Raw genomic sequence first — 24,552 nt, 5'->3', positions numbered from 1 at the left:
ACACCAAGGCACACAGTCATCAAATTGACAGCAATTAAGAATAAGGAGAAAATATTAAAATTAGCAAGAGAAAAGCAACAAATAACATACAAGGGAACTCCCACAAGGTTATCAGCTGAATTTTCAGCAGAAACTCTGCAGGCCAGAAGGGAGTGGCACGGTATATTTAAAGTGATGCAAGGGGGAAACCTACAGCCAAGAACACTCTGTCCAGCAAGGCTCTCATTCAGACTTCAGGGAGAAATCAAAAGCTTCACAGATAAACAAAAGCTACAAGATTTCAGCACCACCAAGCCAGCTTTACAACAAATGTTGAAGGACCTTCTCTAAGTCATCAAACCACAAGAAAAGAGAACAGAAAGAAGAAAGAGAAAACAAAAAGAGAGATCAACATAAGATTGCTTTCGCTGTTGGGGGTCTTTTGTGGTTCCTTATAAATTCTGGAATTGTTTGTTCTAGTTCTGTGAGGAGTGTCGTTGAGTATTTTGGTGGGGGTTGCGTTGGGTCTGGATTGCTTTGGGCAGTGTGGCCATTTTGATAGTGTTGATTCTTCCAATCCAAGAGCACAAGAAAGCTTTCCATTTCTTTGTGTCATTTTGGTTTTTGGAGCATAGGTAACCTCCTTGGCTGGGTTTATTTCTAGGTATTCTGTTGTTTTTGATGTAACGGAAACGTCTCTGCCAGTTATAAAATTCTGGTTTTTGAAGTGAAAAAGAAAAAGTGAATGAATGAAGGGCCGCAAATGGCAAAGTATCCTTCTTTCTTATGGGTGAATTGTATTCCATTACATACACATGTGCTGCATCTTCATTCTCTATTCAACTATTGATGTGCACTTAGGATGCTGCCATATCTTGGTAATTATAAATAATCTTGCTCTTAGTAGCAGGGTATATGTATCTTTCCGAATGAATTCTTATTTTGTGGTTGGCTTTATTCCTTTGATAACTATGTAAGCTTAAAAAGCTAAAGCTCTAAACGTTCTTAGACACAATGAACAGTACATATATGTAAATTTAAAAATATGTGCAGTAAAAATATGGGGCTGGCAAATGGAATTAATTTAGAGGATAGTTACACTGTGAAGTTGTCAAAAAAAAAAAAAACTGGAATAGGTTAAGGATGCGTATCACGATTTCCTGGGTAACCACTAGAATAATATAAAAAGGTACAGCTACAAAGCCAATAGAGGAGATAATATAGAATTATAGAAGATATTTTATAAATCTAAAAGAAGGCAAGAATGGAGAAAGGGACAAAGAAGAAATGTGACAAACAGAAACAAACAGCAGGATGTTAGACTCATTGTGTCAATGTTAATGGACTGAATACTCCAATTTAAGGGCAAAAATTACCTGACGGGAAAAAAAAGAAACAACCATGGGCTCTTTACAAGAGGAAGACTTTAGATATGAGGAGTTAGATAAGTTGAGAATATAGGTATATGTGTATGTGCACCATGAAACATTAACCACAAGAAAACTGGAACATGATAAGGAAATTACTATCCAACATATATAAACAGCCCATACAACTTAACATCAAACAAGCAAACAACCCAATTAAAAAATGGACAGAAGACCTGAATAGACATTTTTCCAAAAAGGAAATGCAGATGGCCAACAGGCACATGAAAAGATGCTCAACACTGCTAATTATCAGGGAAATACAGATCAAAACCACAATAAGATATCACCTCATACCTGTTAGAATGGCCATGATCAAAAAGAATACAAACAACAAATGCTGGCGAGGATGTGGAGGAAAGGGAACCACTATGCACTGTTGGTGGAAATGTAAATGGTGCAATCACTGTGGAAAACAGTATGGAAGTTTCTCAAAACACTAAAAATAGAACCACCATATGACCTAGCAATTCTACTCCTGGGTGTATATCTGAAAAAAACAAAAACACTAATTCAAAAAGATAGATGCACTCCAATGTTCATAGCAACAATATTTACAATTGCCAAAATATAGAAACAATCTAATTGTCCATCAACAGATGAATGGACACAGAAGATGTGGTACAAACACAATGGAATACTACCCAGCCATAAAAAAGAATGGAAATTTTGCCATTTGCAGCAACATGGGTGGACTTGGAGAGCATTATACTAAGTGAAATAAGTCAGAGAAAGACAAACACTGTATGATATCACTTACATGTGGAGTCTTAAAAAAATAATAATAATAATGAATATAACAGAAAACAAGCAGGCTCACAGATATAAAGGAACTAGTGGTTACCAGTGCAGGGACAGGGACAGTACAGGGGCTGAGGAGGGGGAGGCACAAAGTGCTGGGTGTAAGGCAGGCTACAGGCATGTATCGTACAACATGGGGATACAGTCAATGCAAATGGAGTAAAACGTTTAAAAACTGTACAAAAAGTAAAAATAAAAAATAAAAAAAGAAAGCTGGTACAGCCATATTAATATAGACAAAGCATGAAGTATTAATCAGTAAAAAGAGAGATTTCATAAAAATGAAAGGGTCAATTAATCTAGAAAACAGAAACTATTCTAATTATATGCACCAAATAATAGAGATTCAAAATATCATGAAGCAAAAAGTGATAAATCCAAAAGGAAATAAGCAAAAAAAATAGACAAATCCACAATCACCATAGAGATTTCTGAAGCTCAGACCTCTCAGTAATTGACAGACCAAATGGACAAAACATCATACAGGATATAGAGATCTGAGCAGTACCAATAACCCATCTGACCATAATGACGTTGAACACTAAACCCAACAACTGCAGAAGACATAGTCTCCCAAGTGCACATGGAACATCCACCAAACAGCCCGCCAACCAGGCAGAAAAGCAGGCCTGAATACATTTCCAAAGACTGAAATGGTATATTTTTTGACCAAACATGATCAAACCAAAATTAAGTAACAAAAATATAAAATGTCCCAAATGTTTGGAAATCAAGCAACACACTTCTGAATAGCCCAGAAAATTTCTAATTTCCATCGTGATATATTAGAAAGTACTTTACCTCAACACTAATAAAAATACAGTGAATTCAAATGTCTGAGGTGCAGCTAAATGGTGATTAGAAGGAAAGTTACAGCTTTAAAGACACACATTGGAAAAGAAAGGTTTAAAATCAGTGACCCAAGCTTCCATCTCAAGATGCTATGAAAAGAGAAAATTAAACCCAAATAGAATAGAATAAAGGAAATAAAAGCAGAAATCAATGAAACAGAAAACAGAGGAACAAAGAGAAAGTAAAACAAAGGTTTCTTTTAAAACACAAAATTGGTAACAACCCAAAAGATAAAACACAAATTGTGACCGTCAGGCATCTCTTCTGCAGCAGAGGGTGCCACTGCCAGGATGAACAACACTACCGTGACTTGTAAGTAATCAGGAAAACTAAAATGACAAGACACCATTTCTAACCCATCAGACCAACCGAAATCAAAAAGCCTGATGCTCTCAAGGGTTAGGAAGTACTCGGGGCTCCTGGGAAAGCCACCTAGGAGAACAAGTGATCATTACCGAGTAAAACTGAAAATACGTAATGCCTTCCAGCCCACAGTGGCATTACTGGCAGACACCCTGGAGCACACGTGCGCAAGGAGACACACAGCAGGACAGCACTGTCTGAAACAAAGGAAAACCAGAAACAATGGAAGTGTCCCACAAAAGGGAGAGAGATGAAATGTGGTACACATCCACTGCCTAGCAGTAAGACTGAACCGACCTACATACCTTCTGTGAATGGGATACATTCACATAAAGACTATGCTACAGGACCATCCTTCAGGACTGAGCCAGCTCTACACATACATTAAGGACAAATCCCTCAAAACTAACGTCGGTGGAAAAGGCCGGCTACAGAGGACACACACTCCGTGCCACCACTTAGGTAAATTCTAGGAAGCATACTGTCATTCTAGTGTCACAGTTCACCGCAGAGTTTGCCTGTGGAGACAGAGGAAGACTAGGAACGGGTGGGGAACAAACTTTACTCACGGTTCGGTTATTCATATACATACATATACACACACACATGCAGACACTCTGAAGCAAATATGACAAAATGTTAACAAGTTTTCACTTCTGTGTAATACATACTTGATGTTTACAATATTATTCTGTAAATGTTCCTATATTTTTTACTTTCCCAAAATAAAAATGAACCATCCATAAAATCAAAACTTTTAATGATTAATTTTTAAAAAGATTAATAAAATGACCCAACTACAAACAAAATTTCTATATATAAAAACTCAAATGAATTTAGAATAATCATTAGAATGAAAAGAAAAAAATGTTAAAATTGATATCACAGACACAAAAATGTTTGATTTTTAAAAAAACATTATTTATTATTCACTTGCTTTTTAATTTTATATAATCAACACTCCTTGAAATTTAAGGTGACTTTTTTTTTACTGTTAACTTAAATGAAATTATATGTGTCCCTGGCAGAAAAGCAGTATGAATACATAAATATTTTCTAATGTGTCCAAGCTGTCCATAACATATTATGTCTGGGACATTTTTAAACAACTAAAAAAATATGCTTTCTTCACCAGCTCAAGTACCAAACATGGAACTCCAGAATCCTGGGAGGTGTTTACAACGCCCAAATCACAGTGTCACTTGTGACCTTACAAACAGTGCATTTCCTCTAGTTAAGCATTCCCTCATTGGTGGCCACCTTCCAAGGTCCAAGTAAAGCACCATCACCCTGGGCTAAGTTCAGCTCTCTGAAATGGTCGGGTCTTTAAATACAAGTCCTTACACAGCAGAACCAAAATTACCTGCAGCTCACTTCCGGGGCAGTCACCTGGTGTTGCCATCCTTCCCCTGGGATCTGCGCATAGCTGCTGCTTTAACCTTCCATTTCCCTCTCCATTTCTGCTTTTAAAAGAGGGAAAATGAGAAAATGCTTGTTACATTGCATGATAACTAAGTTCACATAACTTCTAAGGTCCATGGGAAAGGTCCTCTGCCAAATGGAAGTAAAACATGTAAAGAACGAACAGAAATGAAATTTATAAACGCAGTTCTTTACACAACCAACCGAAGACGTGCGGCTGAATTTGCTCCTGGCCATGTCTCCTCTTAAGACTTTCAGGACCAGGAGATTCCTGGTCAAGAAACAAAAGCAGAATCGTCCCACTCCCCAATGGGTCCAAATGAAAACCAGAAGTAAAATCAGGTACAACTCCAAGAGAAGACACTGGAGAAGAACCAAGTGGGGTCTATAATGAGCCTCACACATGAGGTGGCACCCAAGTTTATGCTGTGTCAAGGTCACGTGCATCTTCCCAAATCACTCTGAAAACACCACTACTGTCTGAATGGCTGGGTGTGTTTAACTGGGAAAATGATTTTTCTCTGTCAGTGTTTCTGCACTAGTGCTTTGGCTCAGTAATAAATGTTTGAGACTTTTTGTTGGGGGGAAAAAAAACAGTTGAAAGCATTTAAAACTGATGAACTCCAAACAGTATATATTTTCGTAACTAGTCTGCAAAGTGTTAATCATACTCACTGGCAAAGCCTGTCACTTTCTGTTAGATCACTGGGTTGATTTTTTAAAATCAATTTAATAAATTGATGCCAATTCTTTCCTTGGAACCATAACAGCTTTAACTCCAATTAAAATTTCCTACCTGGGGCTTTATGGTGCTTCCACTAACAGGAACCAAGGTCTGCCTCTTTCAGAGGCTTTTCTTCTCATTCTCATTCTCATTTTTCCAGTGACAGTGTAATTCCTACTATGCTCTAAGATGAATGTGTTTTCTCAGTTACACAGTAGTTATTTAAATACATGCTTCACTTATCAATGAAGACCTAGTACTTGTTTTGTGACGTTTAATTGCAAATACTAATACATATACATTGCATTTTCACTGGAAAATACTGCATTGAAGCAAAGATGGGACTCGACCAGTGGGTGAGCCAGGGACAGAGCGGTGGGGCCCGGACGGGGCGGAGCTCGGCTGACGGGTGGGAATGGGACAGGGAGCGGGGAGAGGACCCAGGATTTAGAAGGGCCGGTGGCTAGCCGGGCGGGTTCGGGGAGAAACGAAGGAAGGGAGGATGAAGGGCGATGCGGCGCGTGATGCCCGAGTAGAAGGGGCAAGGAGGAAACGGAGTGTGATACACGCTCGGGGCGGAGGCCAGAGGGCCCGACGCCAAGGACGCGCGGAGACGGGAAATGGGCGGGGCTCAGGAGGGGCGGGGCCTGTGGGCGTGGCGGGGGCGGTGGGAGCCGCGCCGCGGGCGTGGCTGGGGAAGGGCGCGGCCCTGGTCGGGGCGGGGCGCCGAGCTCCCGGACCGCACAGAGGCCGGAAGGCGCCGGTAGGGTTCGGAAGGGGCGGCGGCCTGGGTCCGCCTACTGATGCACACGCCGGGCGAACACCTCTCACTTGGCACGTCTAGATGTCCGAGCTGCCCACGGAAACCTACCTCAGTCACGTTTCTCCGCTGGGTTCTCGTCCACACCGCTGGTGCGAAGGGGGAAACAGCACCCACCAAGAGCCCGAGCCACCGCCCTCGGCCCGCGCACGCGCGCTGTGCGCCCCTTGTCCGCGTTAAAGACCCCGCCTTGGAACCAGCTCCGCGCATGCGCCGCTATACACGCCCCAAAGTCTGGAGAGGGAAGCCCCCGCCCTCGGCTGCGCAGGCGTACTCTGCTCGGTCCGTCTGCGAGGTGGTCCTGATGTGGTCCGAGCGCACCGCGGGCAGGCACACCTCGTGGGAGCCGGCAGCGGCGGCGGCGAGCTCCTAGGTTCCGGCTCCGCCCTGGTGGAGGGACGGGGTCGACGGGAGGGGCGAAGCCCGGGAGCCGTCCTGCTCTGGGGACCACAAACCCACCCTGGGGACGGAATGGCTGTTCTCCCGAGCAGGACCCAATTTCTCGTGATTTTCTTGTAGTAATTTAATTAACCTTCCCATCCACACTGTGTAGTCCCTATGTCATTCTTTCCACTTGACAAGTGGAAGCAGAGGGATGGAGTTTTTATTTTACAGAGGAAGTCTGGGATTTAAAGGAAAGTGGAATAGTGTTAGTGCTCCCTGCTGTGCGTGGTCTCCGAAGGTTGTAGGGAGCTGGAGTGGGAAGGGTAGGAGGGAGTCAAACCTTGGGGAAAGGAGGGTGGTGGGCGCCAGGGGCTGGAGGAGAGGACGTGAGGGCGACATACCCACTTTGACCACTTCTGTTTAACGTTGTATGAGAAATCCTGGCCAGCACAAGGAGGCAAGTGTAAAATAAAATTCGTGTTTTATGACAAGACAAGAAAAATTTAAACCTGAAAGTTTTCTCTGCCCTTTGACCTCCTCTCTCCCCACTGTGCACTATGTTTCTGCGTTATTGGTTGACCAGCCTTCCCTTCAGCAGGAACACCTGCTCAACAATAAAGAGCAACGTTCTCCCAGCACCAAGGAGACAAATCCTGAAGAGAGAACATTTTTGATCTCATAAGGGGTCACGATGACCCAGCACTTTGTACTTACAGATCCGTATTATACAAACGACCTGCATCATTTAATGCACAGCCGTTTGTCTGAAAAAAATCCTGTACAACTGTGCTCTGACCTATAACGGGTGTAACAGTTCTCGGAGCTTTCTGAGAGGCTGTCCCCGGGATATAATCCTCAGTTTGGCTTGAATAAAATTTTTCACTTCTTTCTTAGATCGACTAACTTCTTCATGGACACAACTGAAGCAATGAATAAATACAAAGAAGAACTATTAGAAAGGGAGAAATTAAATTCTATGTATTCCCAGATGATTAGCACGTTTGCATGAAAGCGCTTAAAGAGACTCCAAAACAATCAGTAGGACCCAGTGAGTGAGCATTAGCAAGCTTGTGGGACACAAGGTCAACTTGGAGAAATGTGTTCTGTTTATTAGGAGCAAAATGAACTGTTTAGAAAAACCATTTATAATAGCATGGTCGTGGCCGCACCTAACAATATGCCTTTTGAATATAATGTAGGTGCCTGACATTAAGCTTTCCTGCTGAGGCATCTGCTTCAAAGACATCCATCTCAAGCAAGCACACCACCAGCCACAGGACGAGGTGAAGGGTCAGGCCACCCCACCCACTGGTTGACCTAGATATCTGACCCTTTGACGGCTTTCTTTTCCCTTCCTGCTCCTTAATTTCCACTCTTACGTCTTAAATTCACCAATAAAGAGTGAGCCCGAGAACCCCTAGGCCTCACCCTCAGTCCCAATAAAGGCAGAACCTCAGAGGACGAACCCTCCCTCTCCACCAACAACTGTGGCCCGACCGTGTGGCCCTGGGCCTGTGTGGGCTCTGTGTACCTTCCAGGACATGTGAGTAATAAAACCTGCCTTTCCAAGCCCCCTGATGGTTGTTCCTGAGGTGCGTCTTGCAGTCACAATGAGACCCACCAGAGCTGGTCCAGCCACAACGTTGGCACCGGCAGGGAAGTGTCTGTGCGGGCTGCCACAAATAGTGCCGGCCCACATGAGGGCGCCAGGAACTTCTAGCTGATAGCATCACTATCTACAGACTGAGTCTGATCCAAAACAAGCATCAACATAAAATGCTAAAGAATAAATTCATGAAAAATGTGTATAAGACTTTTATACTGAAACTAATTTTTAAATGCTGAGAGAAATTTTGCGATCTAAACAAGTGGAGAGAGATCCCATGTTTACATATCAGAAACTCAATATATTTAAGAAGTCAACTCTTCACAAATTGATGGATACAGTCAATAAAATCCCAATCATAATCCCAATATGCTTTTCTTCCAGGAATTGACAAACTCCAAAATTTACAGGGCAATGCTAAGGCCTAGACCAGCAGAGCAGCCTTAAAAGAGAAGAGCAATGTTGTAAGACGCGTACTCTCCGACTTCGAGAACCGTTATAAAGATACAGCAACTGAGACAATGTGTAATTGTCAAAATGATATGCAGAGGGATCAACGGAGCAGAGATCCCAGGAGTAGATCCACAATTTTACAGGCATTGATCTCCAGCAAAGCTGCCCAAGCAATCCAACAGTTTGAAGACAGTTTTCTCAAAGGGTGGGCTGCAAGAGCAGGATGTTTGTTTAGAAACAGTGAACCCATGTGCTTGCCTCACACAACACAAAAGCTTATTTGGAGTAGATCATAAATCTAAATGTAAAACTTTAATGCTAGAAGCAGCAAAAACTCCTTCGATGTAAAAAGCACTAACAACAAAATTAGAAATTGGTAAACTAGACCAGTGGTCAGCAAACATTTGCTGTAACGGGCCAGACAGTAACTGTTTAAAGCTTTGAAAGGCAGTCTCAGTCAGAATCACTCAGCCTTGCTGTTGTGACATGAAAACAGCTGTAGAAAACATGTAAATAGGTGGGTGCAGCTGTGTTTCAATAAAAGTTTTACTTACAAACCCAGGCGAAGGGCTCACTCTGTCCATAGATGGCTGGCAGCTGTATTGGACCATCAGAATTGAAGGCTCTGCTCATCAAAAGACACAATTAAGAACAGGCAAAACTTAGCCTGAGAGAAAGTAGTTGCAAAACATTTATCTATCGGAAGATTTGTGTACAAAATATATGACTTCTAAAACCCCAAAACTCAATAGACAAGTAAATAAATAGAAATTGCTTAACAGACACTTCATGAAAGAAGATAATCAGTACATGAAAAAATTCCTCAGTACCATTAATTTTTGGGGAAACGAAAATCAAAACTCCAGTGAGGTATCTTTACAACGTCTTTAAAAAGATGTGTGCTCTCTACCATTGGTAAATAATTTGTGACTAGAGGGTGAACTGTGGTGGCTTTTTTAAACGGCTGTAAATTCTTGGGCACCCTTCCCATCAGGCTCCCTCTCCCTGAATCCAGGTGGGCTGAGTCAGTGCAGCAGGAGGCCAGCAGTGACCTCTGAGGCCAGCTCACAGAAGACCTGTAGCCTCCTCTGGTTCTGCTGGAATGTTTGCTCTTGGGCCCCGCCTTATCGGGGCCCAGTCACTGTGAAAGCACAAGCCACTTGGGGACACCATTCACTGTGCTCCAGGCATCAGTCCCAGCTGAGCCCAGCCTTCAAGTCACCTCTCACCAAGTGCCAGACGTGCGATGGAGAGGGGTGCCAGGTGGTTCCACTCCCATCATTTGGGCCACCTGACTACTCCAGTCTCCCCAGCCGGGCCCCCGACATCATGGAGCTGAACCCAGCTGTCCTACTGTGCCCTGACCACTGGTCTGCAAGAGTAAGGAATTGGTTGAGATTTTACGCTGGTGGCTGGTGGATGGTGGCAGCAATGGTGCCTGGGACAGAGTTCGGCGCTTTGAAGCAGGTGCTGCCAAAACAGGTGCCTAAAACCTGCCGCATCTGCTTGGGACCAGGTAGGAGCCAAGAGGACTTGGGGGGACTCGGGTGTGGGGACAAGGGCAAGGACAGCAAGGCCATGTCGCTGGAAGCAGAGGAAGGAGGCCTGGCGCTCGATGGGGAGCCGGCGCGGGGCGGCCTGTGTGGACGGGCTGATTACGGGGACCCGGGTGGTGTCACGAGAGTCAGCAGGTGTCTTGTTGCCGCACGTCGTGAGGGATGGTCAGAGAGGGAGGGGCTACAGAAGCAATTATCCAATTTTCAAGCAGAACTTAAAAGAACTATAAAGGAGCCAAGATTGGCTGGGCTCAAAAGTGAAACTATTTCTCCTGCCGAGTCTCTCCCAGCAGAAGAGCCTTCGAGGAAGAGCGAGCTCAGGGCAGAGACTGCATGCATAGCATGCTGGGCTGTGGTCTCAGAGAAGAAGTAAGACGAGATGGGACTGAAAAGCCCTCCAAGACTCTGAAAGGCTCTAACTGGTGCCTTGCTCAAATGGGCAGAGGCCTCCCATGTGCCTTATATGTGATGCTCTCGTGTCAACTGGCCTTCCAGAGCCCAGGCCATTGGTCTTGGGAGTCTCCTGGGGGCCACGTAGAAAAGGGCCTGTTTCAAAGGGATTCGGGTGTAGGCTTTGTCAAATGGAGTGAACACTAGTGAAGTTCATAGAAAAGACACAGTTATTAGGAGAATTGTACTGGCAGAGTTGACACCAGCATGGCCCAGAAGAACCAGTGACATGACACAATGGAAAGAGGCACTTGGACCCCGAGATCTGACAGGCAGGCAGTAGGCGACACACACAGGCTACTTTTTACAGAAAAGGAAGACTGAGTCATAGCGTGGAATGAAGATTATGGGGGCAAAGTCCACGGAGAATCCTTCCCAGGCACTGCCAGGCCCTCGTGAGGGACAGTGGCGTGTGCTGGGTGGGACACGCTACTCTGAGCCTCCCACTGCCCCTCCAGAGGAGAATGTCTCATTGTGGCCCTCCTGTCCCCATCCCCACTCTGGATGTGTGGTGGGCGGACAGACTCAGGTAACTTGCCTCCTAGGTCACAGTCTTCCCGCTGAGAAGGAAACACACTCCAGAAGCTGTCCCTGAAGAATCCTGTGAGCCCACGGAGGCTCACCTGCACACAACCTGATGTAGGTGACAAGGTCCTGGGATTCCAGCCACCACCCGGGGATGAGGCTGGGTGGGTCTAGGAGAGTCTCCTGTGCTGGTACTTGCAGTTTGGCCAGAGGGCTGGCCTCAGCAATGCCGCTTTTCCCACACGCTCTTCCCCACTGTAGCCTTGCCAGCCCCCCACCAGGAGGGGACATCTGATCTCGCCCCTTGGTTCTGGGCTGGCCTTGCACCTGGAGTGGAAAATGGCACAAGGGATCCGGCACGACCTCTGAGACAAGCTCAGAAGAGACCAGGCTATGTCCACGGGTCCTGTTGGGACGCTCCCTCCTTCCGGCCCGAGAAGCTGACCGTCCAGAGACGGCCCTGTGCGTGGGTGATACATGCACAAGAACTTTGCCCGCTTATTCAGCTTTACTATGGGGGCTCCGTTAAGTTTAAATTTCCAAAAACTTATCCTTCCCATGATTTTATCTAAGTATTCTCTACATTTTTATTTATGGTAGCACTCAGTTGTACAATTAGATAATGAATATGCCTGTGTACATATTTCAGTTGTACTAAAGTTTTAAATATAGGGCCAATTCTCCCCCGTGTCTTTAACTTTTTGTTTTCAAAAAGCAAAAAATATAATTGTCCTCCAGTAGGAAAACTGCTAGGCATTAGCCTGCTAGACTTACCTGCTCTTGTCTTTAACAGTCTCTATTTTGTTTGGAAAACTGTTTGTTTAAATCTCTAAATAAGATCACTCACTCCCACCTCCTGGATCATTCTTGCTGGAGATGGTTCAATTCCACAGAGTTATTTATAAAACAAGGTACAGGAATCCTCATTACTGAATAATTTTAACAATCTACTGAGTAGGTTTGTGTTGTTGACCACTTGGCTTCATATGGTTGAATCCTGTGTGCCGTGCTGGGCGCTCCGTGGAACAAGGACACACAGATGTGTGGTGCTTACAAGGTAGTTACACAAAAAAACGTTCTTGAGTGAAAAACCGAATAGATTAATCGAGTGATTTTTTTAAACTTTAAACCTGATATGTTTTTATGGCCAATTTCTAAGAGTCCTTAGAAGTTATAAAAAGTATAATCAGATAAGTATTTGTGCAGAGTTCTGCCAAAGGGAAGCACCGCAGAGCTTGCTCTGGGTGCCTGTCCAGCTTCAGCCTGACATGTCCCCTCGCGTCCCTGGACACACGCAGAAAGCGAGGCTGAAGCAGCAGCTTCGTGTGGGGCAAGCTGCTGTGCTCCAACCTCCAGCTCCTTCTCAAAATTTGGAGGAAAAAAAAAAAAAAAAAGCTCAAAAACAAAAACAGAAACAAAAGCCCTCTTGTCTCGAGCTGGGCCCTGAGGTCGCCATGGATCCAAAGCAAACCCAGCGCCGCCGCGGCTGCCAGCTCTGCTCACGCTGGCTTCCCCCCTGGATGGAGCTCTGACTTTGGAATGACTGGGTGGAAAACAAATGGATTCATGGAATTTGATGTGGGATAAAAATAATAGAACGTGATACCCTTGAACATGGATGTTCCAGCATGACTGGCCAAACTGGGGCCTCCTGGATTCGAAGTTTTCTAAATTAGCCAGTGAGCTCAGTCTGCACTTTGGGGCCCTGAAAATCTGGCTCAGAAAGCAGCCCCTGCCCTCCCTTCTCTGCCGTTCTTTGCTGGGTTTTGCCTGCCTTCTGCACCAGGGATTCACCCGACAGTTGCAGTTCTTTCCATAGACAGGAAAGGTGACTTTTTGGATGATAATGACCGTTAATCCGGTGCAGTAGGCCCATTACACTATAGATGTGTGTGTGCACACAGATTTCACTTTCTCCTCCAACAACCTTCAGGGGACATGGTTTCCCTCTTTCACAGAGGCTGAGGAAGTTTAAGTCGTTTGCCAAAGTTCTCTCCACAGAAACGGGATTTGAACCCAGCTCCAGACTTCAGACCCAGCCTGGCCCATGGCCTGTGGCTGGTCGTGAGCAGCTCCCTCTAGACTAGGAAAGGCAATTAATTCTCATCTCCTTGGCACTTGCGTTCACTACAACAGAAGCCTTTTGTCCCTCTCCCACGTCCCCTCAGAACACAGGCACCCTTTCTCCCCAGGGACATGGGTCACTGTGACCCACCTCGTGAGCAGCTTGGTGGTGGATGGCACTGTCTTTTGTGCAAGAGAACAATATTGCTGCCCAAGGCCGTCCCTCCTGGAAGACTCAGGCTGGACTGACTCTTCTCCCCCAGAGCAGGCTCAGCAGGGCTTGGGTCTGGTTACTGAGCTGCTCAGTATGGTCCCACTGAGAATCTGATTGCTGTGACCCCTGTGGAAGTCTTTCCCTTTGGAGACTAAGATTTCCAAACCATCACAAAGTTGCCAGCACAGGAAACAGAAACTCTGCAGGGAGATTATAAAGTGTGCTGGCGAGAGGCACACTGGCACTTCCAGATTCCCAGCCCCAGGCGTTCTGGCTGTGGGGGGCACAGCACCACGTAATGGTCCCTAATTCAAAGCATCCTGCATGACAGAACCCCGTCATTTCAGGGTGCTGCCTCCCCTCTGGTGCCATAGCCAACCCTTCAAGAAGCTACTCCAACTTTCCCAGGGGTCAGCCACTTCTGAGTGACAGGATCTGTGACAAAACTGGTCGAGCTCCTGGACCAGACGCCACTGTCACGATGGGTGAGGCTCCGTCAGGTCACGTGCACTGGTGCTGGCAGAAGCAGTGCAAGCAGGGAAGTCAAATCCATACCAAGAATACGTATCTCTTCTGGTGAGGACAGATGTCTGCCTTTCTATGATGGAAGAGGTTCAGTGTAACCAAGCTGCCGCCACGCGTCTGGCTGGTCACCACAGGACTCAGCACCGGTCTGGGCTGCAGGCAGGTGAGGCACTGGGTAGTGACAGCAGCCGGGTCAGCTTTGGCGAGGGCGTGCATGTTGCTGAGCCCCACACGGCCACTCTGTTCACGGACACATCGAGTGAGCCCTGGAGCTGGCTGACACCTACAGGCCCATCATTTTCCACCTGATTACTAAGGGCCTATTCTGCGCTGCACACGTGGAACAGAAACTTATTCATGACTCTGCTCTTTCAGAGAAGTCCGTCCACAGGCCTCTTCCAGAGCCTTCCTCATCGCCAGTTTTCCAATCCTGCTCCTTCCAAGTTGTTGGCCAACCAAATCATTACAGCCCCCATGAGTAAACACAGGTCCTCAATCTGGCCTCTTCTCACTCCAGACGCAGGGAACAGCCAAGTGAGCTGCTGGAAGTGCTGCCCGTGGGAAGGTTTCCATCACCACGCCCTTCAGGGCAAACCCTTGAGTAGGGCTGTGCTGCTGCTGCTGCTCCCTTCAGGGTGGTCCCAGCACGTCACGCAGACCCACCCATAAAGCAGCCTCACGTTTGTTCTTCTGCAGCCAACTGGTTATAAGAAACAGCCCAGGAGGCAACAGACAAGGATCGGGAGGGGAGGCAATGCAACAAGGGCCGGTGTCCAAGGAGTCTGAGCACCTGCTCATGTCTCCCGTGCTCTCCATGTGATGGTACACTGCTGGGACACGCACCCAACTCCATGGCCAGGTGGGTGGGACAGCACTTGAGCTGCAGAGTCTCCTGATGCCCTAGGTTAAGTGTTGAGTCTCCATTAAGGCCCAGCAGCAAGCCAGAAGCTGTTCTCCAAATGAGAATCATTAGCACCAGAGAGCACACAGACTTTCCGAAATCCTGTGCCAGAATCCCCCACGGGAGCTCACCAGAGGGTCCATGCTGCAGCCCCCATGCCACAGACACTCTGAACACCATCGGATCTGCCAGATCCTGAAAACCAACAGTAAAGCAGCTCATACTGCAGCCAAACATGCTCTGGTCTCCACTTGAAACTGCCGGCGTCATGGGGTGACAGTACATGCAAACGTGGTATATGTAGCACGTCAAACTCCCAAACCCCACTGAAAGCTGGGCTTCTCCTCCTGGCGAGCAGTGCAGCATGCAGTGACTTGTCTTTCACTTAAAGGAGATATTTCAGTGTGTTCAGAGCCACTGAGTCCCCAGAAACTTCACTGAGGCGGTGGGCCGCACATTTCATGGGGTTTATCTCCTGCTCTCTAGTTTTTGTCTGTCTTACTAAGGCACCTGAAGTACCTGCCCCTTCCTTCTGACCGGACCTAGTCAGAACACTCTCATCAAAGGAGTGGACCACACCATCCAGATCCTGCAGACAATATCTGGGGCAGGTGTCCCTGGGGTGACACTGAGGGCGTACCTTTGGCCCTGCCAGGCAAAAGCAAGTTGCTCCTGTTGGTCCTTGAAAATTGGTTTCAAGAAAAAGGCATTAGTCAGTCAATGGCTGCACACAATGTCCCGGGGGCGTGTCACCATTCTCTGGTGGAGACACCAAAGTGTCCACAGCCATTCTCCAAGATCCAGCAGCTACTGCACCAGACAAATGGCAAGTTAAATGGGTTCGTGTTAAGTTCTGTCTGCTACATCAACCTTTGATGGTGGGACTAATCTCCTGGGGACAGCACTGCTTCTGGTTTACTAGAAGGGGTTGAGGGGGTCCCAGGAGCATAGCCTGGAAATAGCACTGGACTGGGAGCCGCGGGCTTGAGCTGACCAGCCTGGTCCCCAGCCTGTCCCCACACCCCATAAGGTGGGCCCTACTGCCTCAGCTGCCCTGTAGTCAGAATGGGCTTGCCCTGAGAAGCACAGAACCCACCTCCCTCTGAGGAAGGATCAGCTGGGCTCAGGGGGGCGTCGCACACGTGCCAGGCACCAGCACCGCGGCAGTGCCACCTCTGCAGGCCTTAGCCTGGACTCTGGCCTTGGCCCTCAGTGTTCACAAAGAAAGCTTCAGCCTTCTCCCACAGGGGTAAAAACATAGTTTGGAATCCACTCATCCAACTACTGCATGCCTGAGTGTGGGGCTTGCCCTCTGGGCACAAACGTCAGCGTCGGGGACAGCTGAGTGCAGGCTGTGCTCCAACCCCATTCCAGGGCTCACAGGGTGGGAAAGGGCTGCCCATCAAGGTGAGAGGGGTTTTCAAGGGCTGGGGGCCCCCAGGGTGGCATCCTGAGATACAGGCTGTAAGCTGACGCTAATTCCTGGGGCCACACACTAGTCAAAGCAGGAATTTGTGGTGGTCAGGTGACAGTCTCAGCCAGCTCACAGGGCTCCGGGGTGTACAGATTCTCCCCGGAGCTGTTTTCTCAGCTCCAGACAAACGTGCCCACTGCTGCACCCCTCACCGTCTCCCTCTGTTTGGGGGGAGGACCATTATGTTAGGGAAAGCTGGTGCCAGTCTCTACAAGACAACTGTGAGCACAGACTTCATTGTGTGCTGATTCCTCTGCAGCCGTGGCGAACCGAGTCAGCAGAAGGGACTGGTTCTGGCTCAGACGGCCTTGGATGAGTCTGGGGCCAATGTGCTTTGCACAGTTTCTCTAAAGAAGGCCTGAAGGGTGCCACTGAAGACGGCTCCAGAAATGTGGTTTTTCTTGGCTGGTTGTGGGGCCTCAGTGAGCCCCCCCTCCCACCTGCGCCTCTCGTAAAACAGGGCATTTGGACGGAATGTGACTGGGGCACTGTCCAACCCTGACAGCCTGCCGCCAGTCACCCCAGGGGAGCGGGAGGCCTTGGAGTGAGTCTGGCATGTGTCCTCGATCATATTAAACACAGATTTCCCCCCTAAAAGCAATAAGTGTATATTTTGCCCCACATTTCCGTCCCTGGAGACGCTGGGCTCAGTGGCCTACCTCAGAGTACTGGTGTCCACGGGTGTCCACGGGTGTCCTGCCTGTGAGTGGGACCAGATCGGGGAGAAGCTCAGGGCCTCCCCACAGCGGGCCCTAAATCCCCCGCATTCAGTCTGCTCTCGCTGCACATTTGCTTTGTGGGAATCGATCAATCATTTCTCCCCTCTCCCCACCCCCATCCTCGCCTTTAGAGGAACATCAGTATTCACGTACACACTTAAAAACAGCACAAAAAGCTGACTCCCCGCTTCCTGCCCCACAAGCCTTTTCTTCCTTGGCCCAAGTGCAGGCCTGGCTCCCCGCGAGCCCCCGGGTGGCGCAGTCAATGCTGCCCAGTGTGCGGCTCCCGCCCCTGGCCCCACTCCCGCCCCGTTGGCCGGCGGGGCTGCAGAGGAACGTGCGGCTCCGCCCCCGCCGGAGGATAAGGGTCTGCCCAGCGCCCCGGACCCGCTCCCTGGACCCGCTCCCTGGACCCGCCCCCGGACCCGCCCCCGGACCCCATTGGCCGGCGGGGCTGCAGAGGGCGCGCGGCTCCGCCCCCGCCGGAGGATAAGAGGCTGCCCCGCCCCCGGCCCCGCAGGAGCAGACGCCGTAGCCTCGAGGAGAGAGGAGCATCAGCCCGACTGCAGACGTGAGGACACTCCGGGGACACACTCCCACCTCTTGGGGCAGGGGGCCGAGGGGGCGGGGGCGGGAACCGGGTGGTCGTCTTAAACCCCCTGAGGCTAACTGGCTGCGTTTGGAAAGCATGCCTCTTGTTACTGCTCTGGACCCGGCTGCCTGGAGCGCGCCTGCTCGCAGCGCCGGAGCCGGGCAGCCTCGGGCCGGGAGTCCGGGTTTCCCCGGAGGCGCCGCAGTCCGCCCCTTCGTTAAGGCTGACGCCCGGGCCGGCTCGGTCCCGGCTCGGGAGGACGCTCTCCCGGGCCCAGGAGGCACCCGCCCCCGTTTAAGGCAATTACAGGGCAAGGAAGTTCCAGGCCGAGCCAAGAAGCTGGGGCTTAGGTGGGTTTCCTTCCCCGTCTTACCGCTCCTCGGGGACCGTCCCGTCGTGCGTGGTGTCCCTGCTAAGGAGTTAACGCCCAAAGTCCTCTTGTTTTCAAGTGAAAGGGTAACATGGATGTATTGTTTCCTTTTCTCTTAAGAGACAAGCTTTACACCAACCGTCAATTGGGAAGAATTTAACTGGGAACATTTTTAAAAATTAATTTGTAGTGTGGCTATGAAGAAAATCACATTTTGTGGACTTTTCACACATAATGGAATATAAATTTTATGCCTTTCCTTTTAAAAAATCCCGCTAGTCACACATCACAAGAAATAATGTAGCGTTTCCTTTCACAAATTGTCACGGAGTTTGAGAAACATAAGGATGATGCAAAAGGTTCTTGGGGTTTGTTTTTGGTTTTTGGTCTCTTTAAAAAAATTAATAATTGAAAACTTGAGTTAAAAGGATAAAGTACAAAATGTTAAAAATTTTAATCCATCAGAGTTGTTCTCTCTACATGTGACATATCTGATTTTTAGGGACTTCAGAGCAAAATAATATTGATTATTAATAGGGTGAATTTAGCAAAGATCAGACCAAGGCAAAAATCCTCAATCTTTTTTTCCTTTGGGAAATCAGAAATAAATAAAAATTTAAATATTATATTCCAATGTATTTTTAAGGTGTAAATATATTCAATATGGGAATGGTTTTTCAACATGAGATGTAATTCTTTTATTTATTTTTAACTATGACAGTGCCAAGATTCTTTAATGGTTAGAACTCAAGGCCAGAAGTTGGTAAATTTCTCTGGCTGAGTGTCTCAGTCTTGTGAAACAATTTACAAGCCGTCCTTTGTAAACTGCCTAGTTCTCAGGGTAGAACAGCTGTTTCTTAGGTTGCAGGCCATGGAATAAGGTACAAGTCATGAGGAAAGATGAAGCCTCCTCCTCTGATAAGTGCAGAGAAAAGACGACAATCCTGGTCACTTGAGGCAGCGCCTCCGTGAATGCAAAGTACCTGGCTCTGGCCCAGCCTCCGCCCCACTTCTGTTCTGGCCTCAGGGCCAGGTTGGGGTCGGAAGACATTTTCCTCTACCCTTCTGGGTTCTTCTGGCTGGTCTGAGAATTAAACAGACATGATTCGGGTTAACAGGAAAAACTCAAAGTTTAATAACATGTAAACATGGGAGACCCAGGAGAACTGAGTAACTCACCAAACTGGCTGAAATCCTCACCTTGAATAGCATCCTGAGCTAGACTAAAGAGGAGAGGATTGGGGTTAGTGATTTGGGACTTCAAAGAGGAGAAAAGCAATTCACATGGAGACGGAAAAGCAAATGTTTGGTAAAGCAAAGTATGCTCAGACCCCTAAGAGCTCCAGCGCCACACCTGGCCCACAGCCCCTGTTGACATCTCTGGTGCTCATTCTACTCCTGTAACAGGCCCTCCATCAAAATCTGATTCAGGCAGCTAAGGGCGAGGTCAAAGTTTCCTCCTGAATCTTTTGAGCCTTGGTTATTTTTAGCTCAAAATAATCAGCATGCTAATGAGACATTTATGGTGGCAAATTTTGCTCATCTGCACTGGCTTCATCGGATAACCGTATAATACATGTTTGTTCCTTGATCTTCTTTTTCAAAAAATATTTGCCTCAATTCTACCATATTTATTTTTCCAGTTAAATTTTACAGCTGATGGGTCATGATCCTCATCAATCAAAAAAGTCTCATAAATATTTTTATTAAAAATGAGTTAAGTTTCTGTATTCATTCAAAGGAAAGCAACATTTTTTGACCTTAGTATCTTTTGGAAGGACCTGCACTTTTCTGGCTAAACTTACTCTTGGTCATATGTGTGTGCTGCTGTATAAACAGGACTTTCCCACTATGTTTCCTAAGTGTTTATTGACAGAATGTAGGCATGCCATTGACTTTTGTGTCCTCATTTGGCTCTAGTCACCTTACTTCTTTCTGGTTAATTCTGGTTGCTCCCTGCACTGTCACCTCATCTTGGAGCCCTGCCAGGGCAGAGGGCCTCCCAGGGAGGAGGCAGGAGTCAGTTCCCAAGCCCCCTCACTACTCTGCATCTCTGTTTTGGCTGAAGTTGCCCAGTGGCTGGACCCAACCAGAAGCCAGAGGGCTTGGGAACTGGATGTGGCCCTCAGAGACGGAGAAGGGAGAGGAGGGTGGGAGAGTGGCTCTAGGAGATGGGAGAGCTGCGTAACTCCTGAGAAGGGAGATGAGCTACGGCCATACACCTGTCCTGGGCTGAGGGCTGCACTGGTCATACCTCCACTGCCCGCACTAGACGGGCAAAGGCTTGAGAACCGTCTTTCTTTTTGGGCTCCAGGATGTCTGAGCTGGAGAAGGCCATGGTGGCCCTCATTGACGTCTTCCATCAATATTCCGGAAGGGAGGGTGACAAGCACAAGCTGAAGAAATCTGAGCTCAAGGAGCTCATCAACAATGAACTCTCTCATTTTTTAGAGGTGAGTCTTGCTTTTTAAAACTCCCCTATGCACTTTGTCCTCCGAGTTGCTTCCAAAAATGTGTTTGCACAGTTGAACCTTCAGTGTGGAGGCTGGCTTAGGTAGACCTCACACTTTCATTTTCATCTGTTTTGTGTCCAGTAGGAGCATGAAGGAGGAACTGCTATCTCAAACACAGAAGTACAGGCTTCAAATAAAACTGACTTTTCTCTGAAAAACCTAAGGATTTGCAGCAATATTGATGACAGAATGGGATGTAAAATATACTCATGACTTATCATGGGCCATAGTGAACATCTAAGCAGACTGTTAAAAATAAGCTTTTGTTCTTAGGAAAAGGACTCTAAGCTTTAGCTCCGTGGTCTGCATCCACCATGGTGATGATAAAGATGCCGTTCACTCAGCAGACACCACTGAGCTCTCACCACGGTCAGTGTCGCGAGAGACACAGCCCCGACTCAGCCTCTGCTTCTGGGGCACCCGCCCGGCTCGTCAGTGCATGGCCACAAGCCACTGACTGAGGGCATGAGAGAGAATCTGGCGTCTCTGAGGCCCTGGGGCCTGGGTGGGGGGGGCTCCGTGGGGTGAGGACCTTGGAGAGGATCTCAGGAGACTGCCTGAGGGCTCCTGGTGAGCTCCATCTTCCTCACGGGTCCCACCCGGTGGAAGTGTGTCCAGACTCTTCATCGAGGACTCCCTGCCTCACCCCCATTTCCCAGGCCTTGGGTAAGCCACACGTCACCTCTCCTGAATCAGTCTCCTGTCCTCGAGGCCATGAACTGTCCTCCTGCAATCCACCTGGTACCTGACTTCCCTTGGTGTCCAGACCCAAGGTCACTGAAGTAACCAGTCACACGCAGGGGAAATGGCCAGAAGATGAACCAGTGCACTGTGTCTGACCAAGAGCTAATTCCAGGGAATACCCTGGGGCCCTACTGCACAGTGGTGGGGAGTTGCCCTCCTGGCAGGCTGAGTCTCAGTGTTGGACAGGCCCCCGATTCTGGCAGCCAGGCAGCAGCCGCTGTCTGCAGGGCTGGCCCCACCCAACCCCGACACTCCATTTCTGTGAATGGCGCCACCAGCGCAGGGGAAGCAGCCTGCAGGTTTGGGGGGGGGGTTCCCCTAGTCTGATTCTGAAGCTGTTTCTCAGGCATCCAGGTCCACAAAGTGGCAGCTGCCCCACTCACTTTCACTCACCTTGTCCCACCAGGTCTGCCCCTAACCTAGCAATCAGGAAGTCCCAGATTCTTCTGCAAAAAGGACTGATGTAAGGGTGAGATGAGCCAGTGCCCTGCTCATCACATGTAGCTGCTGTCATTAATTATTGATTTAAAGCACAGGAAAAGCTTAGCATGTGGGAACCACGTTTATAGTAAGATAAGCGATTCACGGTAAGTGTATCAAGGTATCACGAATATTGTTGGCCTGGTTTTGTGAGGCAGTTTCTGTTTGGAGGTGAGTCTATCATGAAACAGCGATTAATCTTTCAGCAGATGCTTATGGGCCCCACCCCGGCCCCGGGGTACCTCAATCTTGTACCCATTTTACATCCAAGGCGGCCGACGCACTTCCCGCGACTCCTTCCAGCCACGCTCCCCTGCGCTGGGGACTGACTGTTCCAAGCAGTCTGCCTTTATGCCCTTCTTCGCGGTCAGCGTTCGTCTGCCCACCACACGCCTGTTCCCCTGAGACTGTCTCACCACTCACCTGGCTCCAAGTTGGGCAGAATGTCAGGAAAAGTCCCAGGACACCTGGAAAGCAGCTCAAGTGACAAAGCCTGTTCCCAAGAGTTATTTCAGCCAAAACTCATTTTCAAAACATGAAAACCCACTGGAAGCCTTCACTGTAGGGCCTTCCACACACAGAAACAATGAAAAACTTGGTGGGGGTGCGGACAAAGGTCATTCTTGCTTTAAAGACATTGCGTATAATATGTTCGGGCCAATTTAGGCCCTATTCTTCTTTTCTGGGTGTTTCTGTTTTAACACAAACAACCTCAGGTTTTCAGATCTTGGCTGTTCCATTCAGCCTTTTTTAAGCAGCCCAGGCCCCACTGGACATAAAGAAGGTGGCAGAGAAGGCTCGGACTGCCAGAGACTTCTGCCAGCCAGCAGCCTCCTGATCCCAGGAGAAATCTCACCTGGCATTTTGCATTTTATGTCTTAGGTTGTTTCTGATACAAATTACTAAAGCTGGCCAAATTTTAATCATGCTTCGATGGCCCTAAACTTCATTTAGAAACATGCTGGGTGACTTCTCTTCTCTCTCTTAGGAAATCAAAGAGCAGGAGGTTGTGGACAAAGTCATGGAAACACTGGACAACGATGGAGATGGAGAATGTGACTTCCAGGAATTTATGGCTTTTGTTGCCATGGTTACCACTGCCTGCCACGAGTTCTTTGAACACGAGTGAACGGGAGAAAGCAGACAGGCTGTCCCTGTAGCAGAGACAGAGGCCACGCAGGAAGCAGAGAGCAGGGCTTGCAGGACAGTAGGAGCTGAGCTTTCCAGCTGCATTGTTGCTAATTAGGAAGCTTGACTTGCTTTGTGAATGAAGAATTGAAACCTCTTTCCGAGGGCTGTTTTTAACGGCCCCCATCATTAGTCCTGTGCTGTTAGGCGTACATGTTAGCCGACTGGTCCCAGGGACTCGTGGTAATCAACATTTAGGAAAGTCAATTCTCAGTCACAAAGCACTGCTATCCTGGCTGTGTAGACTCCTAACTCAGAAAAAACAGACTACCTGTCAAAAATGACTACGGGCTAAGCTTCCACTACATTTAAAAATACAAATCTTGGTCTACCATCCTTTGAAAAGGCTGCCCTTCATTAAGCCTGTTCATCATTGGAGCAAATGAAACCTAATGTGATTGGGCCTGACAGTCTGTCCCACCCACCCAAAGAGCATGGTCACATTCAGTCCCCTTTCTTGCAGTGAGCTGTGATCACTGAGTCTGTAGTTAATGCTAAGTCCTAATGGAAAGTATGTCCCATAAAGGAGCAAGTACTGGCATTGTAGCTGTAATCGGAACTGAGAGTCAAACTTCAGTGGGGTTCTCCTGACAGGATCACACTTGTTGGCTCTGCGGGACGTGTGGCAGAGGGAGCTTGGCCGGAGCCCATGGCGGGACTCGGCTCTGCCTGGGCGGACAGGAGTGTTCTGCCCTGTCTGCAGAATGACTGGTTACGATGTAAGTGGCTGGACTGTTGGTGAAGGTCATTCCTGACCTGTCTGTGTGCAGACAGGGTCTGCTTGTGACTGTTGGTAAAGTCGGTGAACTTTACGAGCGTTACGCTTTCGTATCCACCAATTCAAATAAATTGTTTCAAATAGTCAAGTTACAAATACTAAAAAAATCACTTTCAGGGAAAGTCAAATTAATCTTGTCATCCACCCTTTTTGTTTTGCTTTTTTTTAAGGACATAGACTTGGAAACTCATAAACCAACAGATTGCTTGTATTTGCTTTGACTGAAAAGCAGTTTAGTAAGTCTCCATGGTCATTAACCGTGAAATAAAAGCTAAATTCCTGCAAAACTGGGGAATGAGTCAAGTTTACGTGGCCTGGCTTTATCGGAGTTGCTGATGCTGTGTCCCCTAGCCAGGGATGCACGAGGCAGGAGGCTCAGGTGGGGACCGTGGCGGTGGGGGGGGGGGGTCCTGCTGGGGTGGGTCGGAGCCCCGCAGGATAACCTTCCCTGTCATTAGTGCCCACCGCCTCCTGCCAGGAACTTGTGGCCTGGTGGGCCTCATGTGACCTTTTCTAGACCAATCGCCAGGGAGGGGAACTATGATTGGCTCTGACAGTCACATGCCTGCCCACAGGCAGGACTGCGTCAGAGGCTGGAAGTGGCTGGGGGTGGGCGTGGTGGAAGCCT

At 48.0% G+C, this 24,552-nt stretch overlaps 3 protein-coding genes across 5 annotated transcripts in view; 2 read left to right on the top strand and 1 right to left on the bottom strand.

Moving 5' to 3' along the window:
• The window catches only part of PRMT2 (protein arginine methyltransferase 2), a 31,157-nt gene extending 24,565 nt beyond the window's left edge, over nt 1-6,592 (bottom strand). For all 3 annotated transcript variants that reach the window (XM_031461321.2, XM_031461336.2, XM_064476871.1), the window contains exons 1-2: nt 6,440-6,592; nt 4,786-4,882 (exon numbers count right to left, since the gene is read on the bottom strand). In XM_031461321.2, the coding sequence (XP_031317181.2) occupies nt 4,786-4,824 (39 nt within the window). In that variant the 5' untranslated portion in view covers nt 4,825-4,882; nt 6,440-6,592. The remainder of the gene's footprint in view (nt 1-4,785; nt 4,883-6,439) is intronic.
• Nucleotides 5,080-5,307, top strand: LOC105090596 (large ribosomal subunit protein eL39-like). Its single transcript, XM_031446922.2, has one exon. It carries the CDS (start codon nt 5,080-5,082, stop codon nt 5,233-5,235), a length of 156 nt encoding a protein of 51 aa, XP_031302782.1. The 3' UTR covers nt 5,236-5,307.
• Nucleotides 6,593-17,753: 11,161 nt separating the features above from the next.
• Nucleotides 17,754-24,211, top strand: S100B (S100 calcium binding protein B). Its single transcript, XM_031461293.2, has 3 exons — nt 17,754-17,830; nt 20,536-20,674; nt 22,947-24,211. Exons 2-3 carry the CDS (start codon nt 20,537-20,539, stop codon nt 23,085-23,087), a joined length of 279 nt encoding a protein of 92 aa, XP_031317153.1. The 5' UTR covers nt 17,754-17,830; nt 20,536; the 3' UTR covers nt 23,088-24,211.
• The last annotated feature ends 341 nt before the right edge of the window (nt 24,212-24,552 follow it).

The sequence above is a fragment of the Camelus dromedarius genome, chromosome 2 (genome assembly GCF_036321535.1).
Source record: "Camelus dromedarius isolate mCamDro1 chromosome 2, mCamDro1.pat, whole genome shotgun sequence".
NCBI lineage: Eukaryota > Metazoa > Chordata > Mammalia > Artiodactyla > Camelidae > Camelus > Camelus dromedarius.
Note: the sequence above shows the minus strand (reverse complement) of the source record. Positions and strands in the feature narration are given on the sequence as shown.